Source organism: Bombina bombina, chromosome 2, assembly GCF_027579735.1.
Source record: "Bombina bombina isolate aBomBom1 chromosome 2, aBomBom1.pri, whole genome shotgun sequence".
Classification (NCBI taxonomy): Eukaryota; Metazoa; Chordata; class Amphibia; order Anura; family Bombinatoridae; genus Bombina; species Bombina bombina.
Window position 1 is genome coordinate 1,086,239,876 of NC_069500.1, and position 18,546 is coordinate 1,086,258,421.

The 18,546-nt window shown below is 44.3% G+C and overlaps 1 protein-coding gene across 1 annotated transcript in view; it reads right to left on the minus strand.

Moving 5' to 3' along the window:
* Positions 1 to 18,546, minus strand: part of TTC29 (tetratricopeptide repeat domain 29) — a 779,602-nt gene that overhangs the window by 227,816 nt on the left and 533,240 nt on the right. The window contains exon 9 of the mRNA XM_053703717.1: positions 5,134 to 5,257. Coding sequence (XP_053559692.1) covers positions 5,134 to 5,257 — 124 coding nt within the window. The remainder of the gene's footprint in view (positions 1 to 5,133; positions 5,258 to 18,546) is intronic.

Consider the following 18,546-nt stretch of genomic DNA (forward strand, 5'->3'; position numbering starts at 1 on the left):
AACGAGATTTTGATGTTGAAAGGGACCCTGTTTCAGCAGATCCCTGCAACAGGGTAACTTCCACAGCGGAGAGGATGACATCCCCAACAGATCCACAAATCACGTCCTCCGCGGCCATGATGGAGCAATCAGGATGGCCGAAGCTTGATCCTGCTTGATGAGTGCCGCTACACGAGGTAGAATTGGTAACAGTGAAAAAAATGTAAGCTAGGCTGAATCCCCAAGTAACCACTAAGGCATCTATCAGCTCTGCCTGGGGATCCCTTCAACCTCGACTTGTATTGGGGTCACTTGTGATTGAGTCTTGTGATCTCCGGCGTTCCCCATCTGAGACAAATCTTCCCAAACACTTCTGGGTGAAGAGACCATTACCCCAGATGGAAGGATTGCCTACTGAGAAAATCCACTTCCCAGTTGTCCACACCTGGAATGTGGAACGCTGAGAGCGAGCAGCTGTGGAACTCCGCCCACTCCAAAATCTGAGACACCTCCCTCATTGCTAGGGAGCTCCTCGTTTCCCCCTGATGGTTGATGTAAGCCACCGAGGCAATGTTGTCGGTCTGGAATCTGATGAAGCTAAACTACCCCAGAGGAGGCCATGCCCTCAGAGCATTGTAGATTGCTCGAAGTTCCAGAATATTTATCGGAAGGAGAAACTCCTCCCAGGTCCATCTTCTGAATGATGCCGTTCCACTGTCTCAACATGCACAATTAAAGAGGTCTGAGATGGAATCTGGCGAAAGGGATGACATCTATGCTGGAAACCATGAGCCCAATCATCTCCATACACTGAGCCACCGAAGGGCTTGAGTAGGACTGAAAGGCAAGATAGGTGGACGGAATCTTCCTGCGTCACTGATCTGTGAGAAATATTTTCATGGACATAGAGTCTATTATCGTGCCCAGGAGCTCCACCCTGTTGCTGGGAACCAGGGAACTCTTTCCCCTGAGATTGGAGCAATAAAAGAAGAGCCCTCAAATGATCCTTTGCAAGGCTGAACAACGGCACCTGGACTAGGATGTTGTCCATAAAGGGCGCCACAGCAATGCCCCTGGATCTGGCCACTGCAAGAAGCGCCCCCAGAACCTTTGTGAAGACTCTCGGGGCCGTCGCCAGACCAAAGTGAAGGGCCACAAACTGGAAGTTTCTGTCCAGAAATGCAAATCTTAGGAACTTGAAGTGGTCCCTGTGAATTGGAACATGAATGTAAGCATCCTTCAAGTCTATTGTCATCATAATCTGTCCCTCTTAAACTAGGGGCAGAATAGATCTGATTGTTTCCATTTTGAACGATGGAACAGCCAGAAACTTGTTTAAACACTTTAGGTCCAGAATGGGGTGGAACATGCCCTCCTTCTTTGGAACAACAAAGAGATTTGAATAGTACCGTAGACCCCTTTTTTTGCTATGGGTACTGGTACGATAACACCTAGAGAGGAGAGATCCCACACACATTCTAGAAAGGCCTCTCTCTTTTCTGGTCTTGAAGATAAGTTTGACAGGAGGAATCTGCCCCTGGGCGGATGGGACCTAAACCCTATCCTGTAACCCTTGGCGACAATCTCCAGGACCCAAGGCTCCTGAACGTCCTGCAACCAGGCTGTGCGAAAGGGACAAAAAGTAGATAATTTAGGCTTAGCTTTCTTATTCTGTGGTAGGAAAGCTCCCTTGCCTCCCGTAACCGTGGATATGATCGAATCCAATCCTGGACCGAACAGAATCTTTCCTTGAAAAGGCAGGGACAACAGCCTCGACTTAGGAGGTTATGTCCGCAGACCAAGACTTTAGCCATAGAGCCCTGCAAGCTAAAACTGAGAATCCAGAAACCTTTGCGTTCAGGCGAATAATTTGCATATTGGCATCACAAATGAAAGAATTGCCGACCTTCAACGCCTTAATCTTATCCTGTATCTCGTCGATGGAAGTCTCCCTCTCGACCATATCACACAGGGATTCACACCAATATGTCGCAGCTCTGGCAATCGCAGCTACAGCCGCTGACAGTTGAAAAACAAACCCTGTGTGCTGAAACATCTTTCTTAACATGTTTTCCAACTTTTTATCCATGGGCTCTTTAAATGACAAACTATCCTCGAGAGGAATAGTCGTCCGCTTTGTGAGTGTAGAAATAGCACCATCCATCTTAGGGACAGTCCCCCACAGCTTGAGCAGAGAGTCCGGAATGGGAAACAGTTTCTTAAAGGAAGAAGAAGGGGAAAAGGAAGAACCTAATTGCTCCCATTCATTCTTAATAATATTAGCCATCTTAAAAGGAACCGGGAAGGTCTGAGGCACCACCCTGTTCTCGTATACCTTATCAAGCTTAAGAATCGAAGGTTGTGCCGGAAGCTTCAGTTCCGGAACCTCCAGAGTAGCAAGCTCTTGCTTCAGCAAAAAGCGCAAATTCTCCATCCTAAACCTAAATTCAGGCTCCTCTGCAGCCAGAGGATGAAATGACACGGACTCCGACCCAGAAGGGGCCTCCTCCAAAGAGTCATAGTGGGCCTCGTCATCGTATAACGCCTCTGATATTTCCATAGGCGTAGACAACCCCTGGGCCGGGCCGCCATGCTATGCCCTAGGCTTGCGCTTAGCAGAACGTGGTAAGGCATGGATCACTTTCGATACCACCGTTTGCAGTTGATCTGCAAAATCTGACGGCCAACTAATCTCTCCCGTAGGAGTAATGGTTGGACCCTGGGGCGCTGCATGTGCACTCCGAGATGAAAGCAGGTGGATGGCTCAGTAGTACTAGACATCCCTTTAGTTTTAGATGTCGCAGCTTTATTAAGGCATGTGGAACATAGTTGAGCAGGTTAATTTACAAGAACTTTCTTTACAATAAACACAGGAATGAGACTTTGCTAAAGAGGGAGTACTCTCTAACGCGTCAGAGTCCTCCATAGCTTGCACTTTTATTATGGACTAGACTAGCTTAATAAACATGCACCTTTATATCCTCCAATGGCCGTGGCACTCACCACCTCCGATTACCTGGACTACAGAAACTGCTCTGTCTTCTATGCTGCTGATCAACAGAGGAAGTGGAGACCATCACACTGTCACCTGGGATGCCTCGCAGGACCGCCCTGCACTAAGGAGAAAACATGCCAAAAACCGGCCACACAAATACTCATGGAAGTCAACCTGAAGTTCCACCATTGCCAGAGCCACATCTTGCACATAACGCAGTAATAACACAATAAACAATATTATGTATAAACCCCCCCCTGTTCAATAATCCCCTTACTAGGAATATTAACCCTTGATTCCATAAGATAAAAGGCGCCACACTGTGACCCTGTCTTCTGTGTTATCATTAAGTATAATAAATGAAACAATCTTACCAGAATCAATGCCGTGGAAAAGGAACATGACCCTTCAAGTGTGACAGGTAGAAGCAGCGCTCCTGACATGGACTTGAGTGCAGAAAGCAGGCAGCGAAACTCGTCAACACTGATTGCTTGTGGAGCTGTTAATATGAGTCGGGATGGTTTCGCAGAAAGACTCTCCATGCATCTCTGGACTCTAACTTGCATCCAGGCTCTCACTGAGAGGCTGACAGGACTACTTAAAACTCCAGTCCCATTCTGAAGACTACTACCCTCCATAAGAAACTACTCCGAATCTTCGGCACCTCTCTGCCATCCTCCTGTGACGAAGGCAAAGAATGACTGGGGGATGAGGGGAGTGGGGGAGGTATTTAAGCCTTTGGATGGGGTGTCTTTGCCTCCTCCTGGTGGCCAGGTTCTTTATTCCAAAAAGTAATGAATGAAACTGTGGACTCTCCCCCCCCCTTTAGATGGAAATATTGGCCGCATGTTAATTTATTCCCCCATAGAAGTCAATGAAGCAAAAAAGTGGGGGCAAAAAACCTAACACTCTACTTGCGTGCTAACCTGACCAAAAAAATATGAATATTGCACACTCCAATGTTCTTCACCTATAATAATATCTTCTATTTATTCATAAATACACAATTCTACTCTGATGGTATTTTGGTACAATATATATCTATACCTATATATCTATATGATTATTAGGAATATATATTTATAAATACATAAAACATATTCTACTATGTGCAGAACATTGGAATTTGAAATATTTACAGCAAATACATAGTTAAAACCTTTATTAAATAGGCATATTGCATAAATATGCTTTTACATGTTTTAATCTACTTGGCTGCAAAGGGCTCCAATACACACACACACATATATATATATATGTGTGTGTGTGTGTGTGTGTGTACATATGTATTTATGTGTTTATATGTGTATCTATATCTGTGTATATATATATATATATATATATACAGTACATATAAATACATAAATACATATGCACACACTTATAAATATGTATACTTACATATACATATTTAGATATGTATATGTATGTATCTCTATGTTAAAGCCCTTTGCAGACTTTTTTTTCATAACACCTGAGACCTTATATCTTTGAGCCCTAATAAGAGCTGGGAGCTTGCTGATGATTGGTGGCTGCACAGATATGCCTCATGATTGGCTTATCAATGTGTTTAGCATTGCTGCTCCTTCAAAAAAAGATACCAAGATAATGAAGAAAAACTAATAATAGAAGTAAATTGGAAAGTTTTTAAAAAATGTATGCTCTATCTGAATCATAAAAAATGTTGGGTTTCCTGTCTCTTTAACGCTTGAGCGGGAGCACTAAATAGCACGCCATCTGTAATCCAACCCTTAAGGTGTTTTTCTCATTTTCCTTCTTAGAAGACTAGCAGCTTTAACAACTATGGGCCAGATTACAAGTGGCAATGCTTTTCCTTAAGCATAATCTTCACTAAAAGCTTTTTGCACACGTCGGGTTGCGTGCGCATTACAAGTTGATAGTAAAAATTTTGCGATTGAGCAAAACCCGACGCGTGCTAACCAAATATCGAGACCACGTTAACGTATTCTCCCCATAGAAGTCAATGGAGAACACAGAACAAAAAAGTAGATACTCTGTTGGGACAGATATTTAAAAAAATCTGAATTACAAAGTGTGTCTTCTGTTACAGAGACAAGGCAAATGTATGTTTTTTAAAACGCTGATAATTATTACAACTTTTGGTAATTTCAATAAAACAGGTAAATTACAGTACTTACTCTTGCATTATATATATCTCCAAGGCAAAGGCATGTTTCCGTTAGACTTTTGGATAAGTTGCTTTGTTTCGCAATTTCAATAAAATTTTCCAAATATTTAATACTTTCAAGAATTTTTCCCTGGCTGCAGAGAAGGAAAAAAAAGCAAAGAAGCATTAACAGAAAACAACCAATTTCAATACATTTATTTTACATTTGTATCTTTTATAAAAAAATGCAGTTTAAAATTAGAATATTATGTATAGAGTACTACAAGGACACTGGAACCATGCCTTCTACAGGTGACTTAAAAACACAAATACCAATACAGCTAACATCTTAAAACAATCATGGTTGCACAGTGGCGTATTTAGATATTGTGCTGCCCTAGGCACTCAAAATTCTGCTGACCCCCCACCCCTCCATTCACATACACATATACACACACATCTATCTATTGCAGCAATATATATATATATATATATATATATATATATATATATATATATATATAAAAATCAATATGTGAATCCACCCTCCAGGGTCAACCACCTGAGCTTACACTCCAAGTATACACTAAACAATAAACAGTGAAATCCCAGGATTTTTCAAAACATGTCACATTTAATTAACGTTTCGGGGATGTTGCTCCCCTCAATAATAATAATAATTTATTATAACAGTTTGATTCTGTTTGTGTGAACCTGATTTATTTGTGTCACAGCTTGAAATGTGCTGTTGTTTGTAACTCCGGCTTGCAATACCACTTCCGGTTTGGCGATCTTTTCAGTGTTTGTTATGCTACAATTTTGGCGCTTTCACAGAGGGGAGGAGGTAATCACTATGTAATTGTTTGCCTTATTGAAGAGGGTGTTTTGCATCATTTGTTTGTTCTGAAGAAGGGGAGCAACATCCCTGAAACGTTAATTAAATTTGACACGTTTTGAAAAATCCTGGGACTTCACTGTTTATTGTTCAGTATATATATATGTCAGGGTGCCAGGAATCAGACTGAGATGAGAAGTGCAAAAATAATCACACCTTTATTAATAGCAAAAAATAATAAAAAAAAGTCCACAAGTCAAATAACAAGCCAAGAGTCAAAACCAGAGCTGGTAGTCAGACGAGCCGAGTCAGGAGCCAAAGCAAATAGTCAGACGAGCCGGAATCAGGAACAAGGAGAACAGCAGAGTCAGGAACAAGCCAGGGATCAGGAACCAGGAAGGACGTCAGGCAGCCAGGTAATACACAGGAACTCTCACAAACAGGTCTGAGACAACGCAAAGGCAAAGCATAATGAACAGAGGCCCTTTAAATAATAAGTGATGACATCACAATTCTGAGACTGCATCCTGTCTCACATGGATGTTGCACACCAGTCTGGCAATAAAAGGAAGTGCAGGAAATGAGCAGCATCCCCCATAATGCACCATAGTCAGGAAGAAAGGTGAGTAAAATGGCTGCCAGCAGCACATGGCAAACACAACAGTGAAAAAACCCTGACAGTACCCACCCCTCAACGACCCCTCTCCGCGGGAGGACAAAAAACTTATTGGGGAAAGGGGCATGGAAGGCACAGAGGAGGGCGGGAGCATGAACATTAGAGTAGGGAACCCAAGAACGCTCCTCCGGACCGTAGCCCCTCCAGTGAACTGTACACGGCCCCTGGACATACGAGAGTCAATAATGCTGCTGACCTCATACTCCTCATGGTTGTCAACAAAGATAGGACGGGGACGAGGCAACACAGTGGTAAACCGATTACAAACCAATGGTTTCAAGAGGGAGACATGAAAAACATTGGAGATGCGCATAGCAGGAGGAAGGTCAAGAGCGTAGGCCACAAGATTAACCCGTCGGACCAACATAACGGGGAGCCAATTTATTGGAAGGCACACGAAGGTTCAAGTTGCGGGAGGATAGCCAAACTCTCTCACCAACCTGGTGGGAAGGTGCGGGCAGACGCCTACGATCAGCCTGGAACTTTTGGCGCTGCAAAGAACGAAGAAGGCAATCCTGAATATGCACCCATGTGGAACGGAGTTGCCGGAGATGCTCCTCCAAAGCCGGAATACCCTGAGACATGAATGAATCGGTCAACAAGGATGGTTTAAACCCATAATTCGTCATGAACGGGGATAACTTGGAGGAAGCATTAATAGCACTATTACGAGCAAACTATGCCCAAGGTAACAGTTCAGACCAATTATTGTGGTGATCTGAGACATAGCAATGGAGGAACTGTTCCAGAGCTTGATTAGACCCATTGGACTGAGGGTGATATGCCGAGGAGAAGGAAAGCTGGATCCCCATTTAAGCACAAAAGGAACACCAAAATCTGGAGACAAACTGGCTACCCCGGTCCGACACTATCTCCTTGGTTAACCCATGAAAACGGAAGACCTCCCGGGCAAAAATTGAAGCAAGCTCCTGAGCGGTAGGCAGCTTCATCAAGGGAATGCAATGTGACATTTTAAAAAAAAAGGTCAACCACCATAAGGATAACAGTATTGCCATTGGAAACAGGGAGCTCGACAATGAAGTCCATGGAAAGATGAGTCCAAGGACGCTCACCATTAGCAATAGGTTGAAGAAGACCCACAGGAAGATGTCGAGGAGTCTTATTCTGTGCACAAACTGAGCAGGAGGCAACATACGCAGCAACATCAGAACGAAGACCTGGCCACCAGAATTGTCGAGTGACAGACCAAATCATTTGGTTCTTGCCTGGGTGACCTGCGGCTTTAGGATAGTGGTAAGTGTGCAAAAATTTAGTTTGAAGATTCTCAGGAACAAAACACTTACCACTAGGTTTCTCAGGAGGTGCATTGGTTTGTGCAGCCAGGATCTCCTCCCCCAAGGGAGAAGTCAAATTAGTACGTATGGTAGCCAAAATATGGTCAGGAGGTATAACAGGAGTAGGTACAGACTCCTCCTTGGACAGAGGCGAAAATTGTCGAGAGAGGGCATCAGCCCTAACACTCTTACTACCAGGCAGGTAGGAGACCACATAATTAAACCGAGACAAAAATAGCGCCAATCTGGCCTGTAGGGGCAACAAACGTTTTGCTTCAGATAGATAAGTTAAATTCTTGTGGTCAGTAAGAATGAGCACTGGCACGCTAGTACCCTCGGGAAGATGCCTCCATTCCTTGAGTGCCAAAATTATGGCCAGTAATTCCCTGTCCGCTGGAGACAATTTCTTAGAGACCTAGAAACAACACGGATGCAAGGAACCGTCAGGCGTAGGACGTTGAGACAAGAGGGAACCTACTCCAGTCTCAGATGCATCTACCTCAAGAACGAAAGGCAGGATAGGGTTAGGATGAGCCAGAACTGGAGCGGCAGCAAAGGCAGTCTTTAGACTATCAAAGGCCTTATTGGCAGTAGGTGACCAATGGAGTGGATCATTCTCTTTACGGGTCATGTCTGTGATAGGTTTGACCAAGGAAGAAAAGTTTTTAATAAACTTTCTATAGTAATTGGCGAACCCCAAAAAACGTTGAATAGACCGAAGACCAACGGGGCGAGGCCACTGCAGAACTGCAGATAACTTGTGGAGAACCCTGCAACGGAGATAACATAACCTAGGAAGGTTACTTGAGTCTGATGGAACTCACATTTCTCGAGTTTACAAAACAGGCCGTTATCACGTAGTCTCTGAAGAACCCGTGTAACATCAGAACGATGAGCCTCAAGTGTGGGTGAGTGTATGAGGATGTCGTCTAAGTACACCACAACACACTGTTGCAACATATCTCGTAGGACATCATTAATAAATTCCTGAAAAACAGCAGGAGCATTACATAGGCCAAAGGGCATTACAAGATACTCATAATGCCCACTCCTGGTGTTAAATGCTGTTTTCCATTCGTGGGCCTCCTTAATCCTAACAAGATTGTACGCTCCTCTCAAATCAAGTTTAGTAAAGACCGTAGCTCCCTTGAGGCGGTCAAAGAGTTCCGTAATGAGCGGAATAGGGTAAGCAATCTTAATGGTAAGACAATTAAGACCCCTATAATCGATACATGGTCTTAACTCGCCACCCTTTTCCTTCACAAAGAAGAAGCCAGCCCCTGCAGGAGAGCAGGATTTGCGGATGATTCCCTACGACAGAGCATCGGCAACATACTCCTCCATAGCACAATTCTCTGCAACAGACAGACAGAGGGTACACCCAGCCCCGAGGAGGAATGGCTCTGGGTTGCAGGTCTATGGCACAATCGTAAGACCGGTGAGGAGGCAACGTACCAGCATGCACCTTGTCAAACACGTCTAGGAACTCTCGGTACTCCTCTGGCAATTGAGATACCGAAGAAGTGCACAAGACTTTAACTGGTTTCCGAAGACAAGTGGAAATACATTGTGGGGACCTGCGCCAGTCGAGACTGGGATTGTGCTTTTGGAGCCAGGGATAACCGAGAACAACCGGAAAAGTAGAAGAGTTTATCACCTGGAACTGGAGGGTTTCAAAATGGAGAGCCCCTACAGCCATGGACAACAGAGCAATTTCGTGGGTAACGAGTGCGGGCTGAAGGGGCCTGCCATCAATGGCCTCAATAGCAAGTGGAAAGGACCGAGGCAAAACAGGAATGGAGTGCTTTGATACAAAAGCACTGTCAATGAAATAGCCCGCAACACCGGAGTCAACAAGAGCCTGAGTGACTATGGAGGAGTCCACCCAGGAAAGGACAACCGTGACCAAAGGTTTCTCCTTAAGCGGTTCCGGGGACAAGGATAAACCACCCAAGGTCTGCCCCCGACAGGACCTTAGGTGTGAGCGTTTCCCGGCCGTGTAGGACAAGACTTCAAAACGTGGCCCTGTAACCCACAATAGAGGCAGAGCCCCTCCCTCCTCCTAAAGGCCCTCTCCGCCGCGGAGGGACGCGTGAATCCCAACTGCATCGGCTCAGCAGTACCTGGTGACTCGGGACCATAAAGCATGGGAGGAGAGGGAGGCATGGGTGGGAACGAACATGTATGAGAAAACGGAACAGGAGGCTTCTGCAAGCGCTCCTTGAAAGAGGGCCTCTCTCTGAGTCTGATGTCAATTAGGATCAAAAAAGACACCAATGCCTCGAGATCCTCTGGTAAATCTCTGGCAGCAACTTCATCTTTAATCGCATCAGAGAGCCCATGAAAGAAGGGCTTCATTGTTCCAACCTACCTCTGCGGCAAGCGTACGGAACTCAATAGCATACTGAGCAACAGATCTTGTACCTTGCTGAATGGACATGAGTCGTTTAGCAACAGAGGTGGAGCGAGCCGGAATATCAAATACCCTTCGAAAGGAGGCCACAAATTCAGGGTAATTTGAAATCACAGGTTTATTAGTCTCCCACAAGGGATTAGCCCAGGCAAGATCTGTGTCAGAGAGTAACGACATGAGAAAACCCCCCTTAGCTCTGTCAGAGGGAAACGCCTGAGGTAACATCTCAAAGTTAATGCCCACCTGGTTCAAAAACCCTCTGCACTGAATAGGATCGCCTCCATATCGCTGAGGTAGAGGTGCAGAACCGGACATGCTCCTGGTAGGCATAGGTGCAGCAGCGGAAACAGGAGAAGCCATAACTTGCGGGACACTTTGGTCCAAATGTGCAGTGCGAGTCAGCAGGGTTTGCAGGGCTAGTGCAAATTGATCCAAGCGGTGATCCTGTACATCCATCCTGGAAATGATGGCAGGTAAAGGTGGATAATTAGCAGCATCAGGATTCATGGCCTTTGCATAAAGTCAGGGTGCCAGGAATCAGACTGAGATGAGAAGTGCAAAATTAATCACACCTTTATTAATAGCAAAAATAATAAAAAAAAGTCCACAAGTCAAATAACAAGCCAGGAGTCAAAACCAGAGCTGGTAGTCAGACGAGCCGAGTCAGGAGCCAAAGCAAATAGTCAGACGAGCCGGAATCAGGAACAAGGAAAACAGCAGAGTCAGGAACAAGCCAGGGATCAGGGATCAGGAACCAGGAAGGACGTCAGGCAGCCAGGTAATACACAGGAACTCTCACAATCAGGTCTGAGACAACGCAAAGGCAAAGCATAATGAACAGAGGCCCTTTAAATAATAAGTGATGACATCACAATTCTGAGACTGCATCCTGTCTCACATGGATGATGCACACCAGTCTGGCCATAAAAGGAAGTGCAGGAAATGAGCAGCATCCCCCACAATGCACCATAGTCAGGAAGAGAGGTGAGTAAAATGGCTGCCAGCAGCACATGGCAAACACAATATATATATTAAAAAAAACAACACTTCCCAAAACACAATACTAAGTGCTGAAAGCCAACAGAACTAAAGGCAATACTTACAAATATAGCCACAAAAAGTGCTGCCCACTCCCAATCTGCTGCTCTAGCCAAGTGCCTTGTTTGCCTAGGCCAGAATATGGTTGCAACATTACAGCACCAGTTGAAAAAAAAATGAAACACTCCTGCCTTATAATTGCAGATATTAAAATTATAAAATAAATGTTATTGATGCATACACAGTTTATAGAATTCCATATGGAATTGTCAACCCCTCCAAATCAGCTATGACTGAGAGATTTGCTGAATAAGTCCATGAACAAGTACAAAAAAAAAAAGTTAAATATATTTAATTGTGTGCAGGACATCTTTCTAAGGGGAAAACAATGATCAACAAAACATACGGCTAGATTACGAGTTTTGCAGTATGAGTGAAAAAGCAGCGTTAAGGCTCTTTTTCACTACCGCTGGTATTATGAGTCTTGCAGGTTTAGGTGTACCGCACACTTTTTTGGCCTTAACACAACGTAATTACCGCAGCTTTCAAAAAGTCCTTTTTTCAATGGGACTTCCATAGAGCCGGTATTACGATTCTGCCTGGGAGTCCAAAAAGTGAGCGGTACACCCTATACCGCCAAGATCAATACCGTAAACTGAAAGTCAGTAGCAATGAGTTTTGCGCTACAAAGCTGTACCATAAAACTCATAACTAAAGTGTTACAAAGTACACTAACACCCATAAACTACCTATTAACCGCTAAACCGAGGCCCTCCCGCATCGCAAACACTAAAATAAAATTATTAACCCCTAATCTGCCGCTCCGGACATCGCCGCCACTAGAATAAACATATTAACCCCTAAACGACGTACTCCCGCATCGCAAACACTAGTTAAATATTATTAACCAATAATCTGCCGCCCCTAACATCGCCGACACCTACCTACATTTATTAACCCCTAATCTTCTGCCACCAACGTCGCCGCCACTATACTAAAGTTATTAACCCCCAAACCTAACCCTAACACATACTAACTGTAATTAAAATAAATCTAAATAAAACCTACTAATAACTAAATAATTCCTATTTAAAACTAAATACTTACCTGTAAAATAAACCCTAAGCTAGCTACAATATAACTAATAGTTACATTGTATCTAGCTTAGGTTTTATTTTTATTGCACAGGCAAGTTTGTATTTATTTTAACTAGGTAGAATAGTTACTAAATAGTTATTAACTATTTACTAACTACCTAGCTAAAATAAATACAAATTTACCTGTAAAATAAAACCTTAACCTCACTACAATTAAACAAATTACCTAAATTAAAAACAATTAACTAAATTAAAAACCCCCACTAAATTACACAAAATAAAAAAAGAAATTATCAGATATTTAAACTAATTACACCTAATCTAATAGCCCTATCAAAATAAAAAAGCCTAGCCTAAACTGAACTGCCAATAGCCCTTAAAAGGGCCTTTTGCGGGGCATTGCCCCAAAGAAATTAGCTCTTTTACCTGTAAAAAAAAATACAAACAACCCCCCCAACAGTAAAACCCACCACCCACACAACCAACCCCCCCAAATATAAACCTATCTAAAAAAACCTAAGCTCCCTATTGCCCTGAAAAGGGCATTTGGATGGGCATTGCCCTTAAAAGGGCATTTAGCTCTTTTTCTGTGCCCAAACCCTAACCTAAAAATAAAAACCACCCAATAAACCCTTAAAAAACCCCTAACCCCTTAAAAAAACACTAACCCCCTGAAGATCCACTGCAGATCGGCAGCCAGCAGGGAGGTGTCAATCAACCCGATCGTACTTGATCGGGTTGAATTGCGGCAATATCAGTCCACCTGCTCAGAGCAGATGGACAGGGTTATGGAGCAGCGGTCTTTAGACCGCTGCTACATAACTGCTGTTTCTGACGAGCCTGCAGGCTTGCCAGAAACACAAGCCATCAAGCTCCATCCGGAGCTTGATAAATGGGCCCCAAAGGCTTTAATATCCCCCCCACTTCCTCATTTACCCAGTAATTCTGCTGAGGGAACAAGGAAAAGTAGGAGAAACATTAGAGTATAAATGGTGCCCGAAGAATAAAATAAATAATAGGGGACCACCCATAGACTCAGCTGTGGACTCTCCCTATCCGGAAGGAAAGGAATTTATCTGGTAAGCATAAACGATGTTTTCCTTCCTAAGATAGGGAGAGTCTACGGCTTCATTCCTTACTCTTGGGAAAACTATACCCAAGCTCCAGAGGACACTGAATGAATAACGGGAGGGAACAAAAAGGAAGAGGCGGACCCTATTCTGAGGGCACCACAGTCTGCAAAACTTTTCTCCTGAAAGCTGCTTCAGCCGAAGCAAAAACATCAAACTTGTTGTAAAATTTTGAAAAAGTATGTAAGGAGGACCAGCCGCCTTACAAAGCGGATCCACAGAGGCCTTGTTCTTAAAGGCCCAAGAGGAAGCCACTGCTCTAGTGGAATGAGACGTTATCCTCTCAGGAGGACGATGTCCCGCTGTCTCGTAAGCTAAGCGGATGATACTCCTTAACCAAAAAGATAGGGAAGTTGAAGTAGCCTTCTGCCCCTTACGCTTCCACAAATAGGCAACAAACAAAGAGGAAAATTCTCTAAACTCCTTAGTAGCCTGAAGGCGCAAACCACAATCAAAATTGTGAAGTAAGCGTTCCTTCGATGAAGAAGGATTAGGACACAAGGAAGGAACCACAATCTCCTGATTAATGTTGCGATCTGACACAACCTTAGGAAGAAAACCTAATTTTGTACCTAAAAATGCATTATCTGCATGAAAAATCAGATAGGGGGCTTACATTGCAAAGCAAAGATCTCAAAAACTCTGCACTCAGAGGCAATAGCCAATAAAAAGAGAACCTTCCAAGATAACAATTTAATGTCAATGGAATGCAGAGGCTCAAACAGAACCTGTTGCAAAACCCGAAGAACAAGATTTAGGCTCCAAGGAGGAGCCCCAGATCTAAACACTGGTCTGATCCTAATCAGAGCCTTAACAAAGAACTGCACATTTGTAAGCTCAGCCAGTCTCTTGTGCAATAAAACTGATAGGACCGAAATCTGTGCCCTCAGGGAACTAGCAGAAAAGCCCTTCTCCAGCCCATCCTGGAGAAAAGATAAGATCCTGGCAACCTTAACTCTTTGCAAGGAAAAACCACGCTCTTCACACCAGAATAAATAGGTCCTCCATACCTTGTGGTAGATACGCCGAGTAACTGCTTTACAAGTTTGAATAAGAGTATCAATGACCCTCTCAGAGAAAACTCAATTGGCTAAGTTCAGGTTCAATCTCCATGCAGTCAGCATAGGAGCATCTAGATTTTGATGAACAAATAGACCTTGTATCAGCAGGTCTCTGCGACAAGGTAACTTCCACGGATGAGATGAAGACATCCCCACTAGATCCTTGAACCACGTCCTTCGCGGCCATGATGGAGCAATCAGGATTACTGATACCCGCTCCTGCTTGATGCGGGCCACCACTCGAGGAAGAAGTGGTAATGGAGGAAAAAGATATTTGAATTTGAACCTCCAGGGCACTGATAACGCATCTATTAGACCTGCTTGGGGATCCCTCAACCTCGACCCGTACCTGGGTAGCTTGGTATTGAGACGGGACGTCATGAGATCTCTCTCCGGCATCCCCCACTTGCTGCATATCTCTGCAAACACCTTGGGATGGAGAGACCATTCCCCTGGATGGAAGGATTGCCTGCTGAGAAAATCTGCCTCCCAGTTGTCTACACACAGAATGTGGATCGCTGACAGCGAACAGCTGTGGGCCTTGGCCCACTCCAGAATCTGAGATACTTCCTTCATCGCCAAGGAACTTCTCGTTCCCCCTGATGGTTGATGTAAGCCACCAAGGTTATATTGTCTGACTGGAATCTGATAAACTGGGATGAAAATCCGCCTCCCAGTTGTCCGCACACGGAATGTGGATCGCTGACAGCAAACAGCTGTGGGCCTCCGCCCACTCCAGAATCTGAGATACTTCCTTCATTGCCAAGGAACTTCTCGTTCCCCCCTGATGGTTGATGTAAGCCACCAAGGTTATATTGTCCAATTGGATTCTGATAAACTGGGACGAACCAAGAAGTGACTAAGGCCTTGAAGATTGCCCGTAGTTCCAAAATATTGAACAGGAGGGAGGACTACTCCTGAGTCCATAACCCCTGTGCCTTCCTGGCACCCCAAACTGCTCCCCATCCGGATAGGCTTGTGTCCGTAGCTACAAACTCCCAGGATGGTCTTAAGAAGCATGTCCCTCGGGACAGGTGACCAAGAGAGCGATTCTATCGACCGGCTGTCTAATACAATCTGTTGAGACAGATCTGAATGATCGCCGTTCCACTGCCTCAGCATGCACAGTTGGAAAGATCTGATACGGAACCTGGCAAAATGAATGATGTCCATGCAGGACACCATGAGACCAATCACCTCCATTCACTGAGCCACAGAGGGACTCAAGGAGGTCCGGAGGGCAAGACATGCCGAAGTTAGCTTGCAACATCTCTGGTCTGTTAAAAATATTCTCATGGATATGGAGTCTATTATAGTAGCTAGGAATTTCACCCTGGTACTTGGGATAAGAGAACTCTTTTCCAAGTTTATCTTCCATCCATGTGATCGAAGAAGACTGAAAAGGGACTCCGAGAATTCTTCCGCAAGATGAAAGGATGGTGCTTGCACCAGAATATCGTCCAAGTATGGGGCTACTGCAATACCCTGAGTTCTGGCATTGGCTAGAAGAGCCCCCAGAACCTTTGTAAAGATTTTTGGAGCAGTAGCTAGGACAAACGGGGCAATAAACTGCAAGTGCTTGTCCAGGAATGCAAACCTCAGGAACTGAAAGTGTTCCCTGTGGATTGGAACATGAAGGTTAGCATCCTTCAGATATAGTGGTCATAAACTGGCCTTCCTGAATTAAAGGAAGGATGGACCTTATCGTCTCCATCTTGAAGAAAGGGACACTGAGAAATTTGATAAAGCACTTTAGGTCCAGAATTGGGTGGAAAGTTCCCTCCTTCTTTGGGACCACAAAAAGGTTTGAATAAAACCCCAAACCTCTTTCTTCGATAGGGATAACAACTCCTAAGGAGGATAGATCCCAAATGCACCCTAGAAAGGTATCCCTTTTTTCTGGCCTGGTAGACCGATTCGAGAGAAGGAATCTGCCCCTTGGCGGATGAGATTTGAAGCCTATCTTGTATTCCTGAAATACCACCTCCAGGACCCAAAGATCCTGTACGTCCTTGTACCAGGCATCTGAAAAAAGAGACAGTCTGCCCCTATACGATCCGATCCCGGATCGGGGGCCGTACTTTTATGCCGATTTGTTTTCGGCGGGCTTCTAATTCTGCTTGGATTTATTACAGGACTGAGCCAGCTTCCAAGTACTCTTGGGTTGCTCGGGCTTAAAGGAGGATTGCTGTTGTTGGAATTTTTCAGAACGAAAGGAACAAAAATTAGAAGATTGTCATCCCTTAGACTTGTTCTTCTTATCTGGCGGTAGGAAGGCACCCTTGCCTCCGGTAACCGTAGAAATAATGGAGTCCAGGCCTGGACCAAATAAAATCTTTCCCTTGAAGGGAAGAGAAAGGAGTCTGGACTTAGAAGTCATATCCACAGACCAAGACTTTAACCAGAGCACCCGGCGGGCTAGGACCGCAAAGCCACAGGTCTTTGCATTTAGGCAAATAATTTGCATGTTCGCATCACAGATAAAAGAATTAGCAATTCTAAGAGCTTTAATTCCGTCTTGAATATCCTCGAGGGGAGACTCCACCTCAAAGAGTTCTGACAAAGAGTCGCACCAGTAGGTAGCCGCTCCGGAAACTGCGGCAACGGCAGCCACCAGTTGAAACAAAAATTTCGGATGTTGAAACATCTTTCTTAGAAAGGTTTTCATTTTCTTATCCATCGGCTCTCTGAATGAAGAACTATCCTCAAGACATATAGTAGTAAATTTAGCAAGCGTAGAGATAGCACTATCCACCTTAGGAATGGAGTCCCACAAATCCAGTTGAGAGTCTGGGACTGGGAACAACTTTTTAAAAGTAGACGAGGGGGAAAAGGAAGAACCAATTCTTTCCCATTCGCTCTTAATAATGTTCGCCATCTTAACCGGCACAGGAAAAGTCAAATTAACTTTCCTGTCTTCGTAAACTCTGTTTAGTTTAGGTATCATAGGTTCTTCAGGCAGCACGGCCTCTGGAACCTCTAACGTAAACAGAACCTCCTTTAATAAAAAACGCAAGTGCTCAATTTTAAATCTAAAGGACGGTTCCTCCGCAGCAGGAGGCTTAGACGCTAGGGAGTCCAACCCAGAAAGTTCACCCTCTGAAGCTACAGAGGTTAACTCATCATCGGATAACTGGGACATAATAGCTAAATTCAATAAATATTTAGATGACTCCGGGTCAGGAGAGCTATGTTTAACCTTTCTCTTGCGTTTGTTAGAGCGAGGTAATGCACTGAGGGATGCAGACACTGCCGTTTGTAACTGCGCGGCAAAGTCCACAGGAAGAAGGCCCCCTCCGGATGGAGGATTACATGTGCTATGGGGAACTGCATGTTGAGTGTTTAATATAGCAAGGGTAAAGGGTAGTAATCTCACGGGACGCCGAGTCCTAAAAGGTAGACGGCTCAGAGGGACTAAGACCCTTAGCAGGCTTGTCTCCCTTCTTAGACTTTACAATGGTGTTAAGGCATGTGGAACATAATTGAGTGGGCGGAAAAACCATGGCCTCCTCACAATATAAACAGGTATGATTTAGTACACAAGGAGTACCTCCTAACATGTCAGAGTCCTCCATAGCTCAGGTTATACTCACAAAAGTTTTTTTTTGTTTTTATTATAGAAAACTGCACCTTTATACTCCCAATGGCTGGGGAACTCACCACCTCCTAGACCCAGACAGTTAACAGTGGAAACACTCTACTCAGGTTCAAGTCTCAGCCGGAATGGAGGAAATGAACATAGACCACACCCGATCACATGGAGTGCAAGACAGTACTTCCCCTGTTATTACAAGTACAGCAAGTAATAGAAGTTGTGCAACACTTTCAAAAATGAAAGTGAAACTTAAAAGTGAAACCTGTTTGTTCCAGCCAAAAACACACAGTCTATCAGCCCAGGA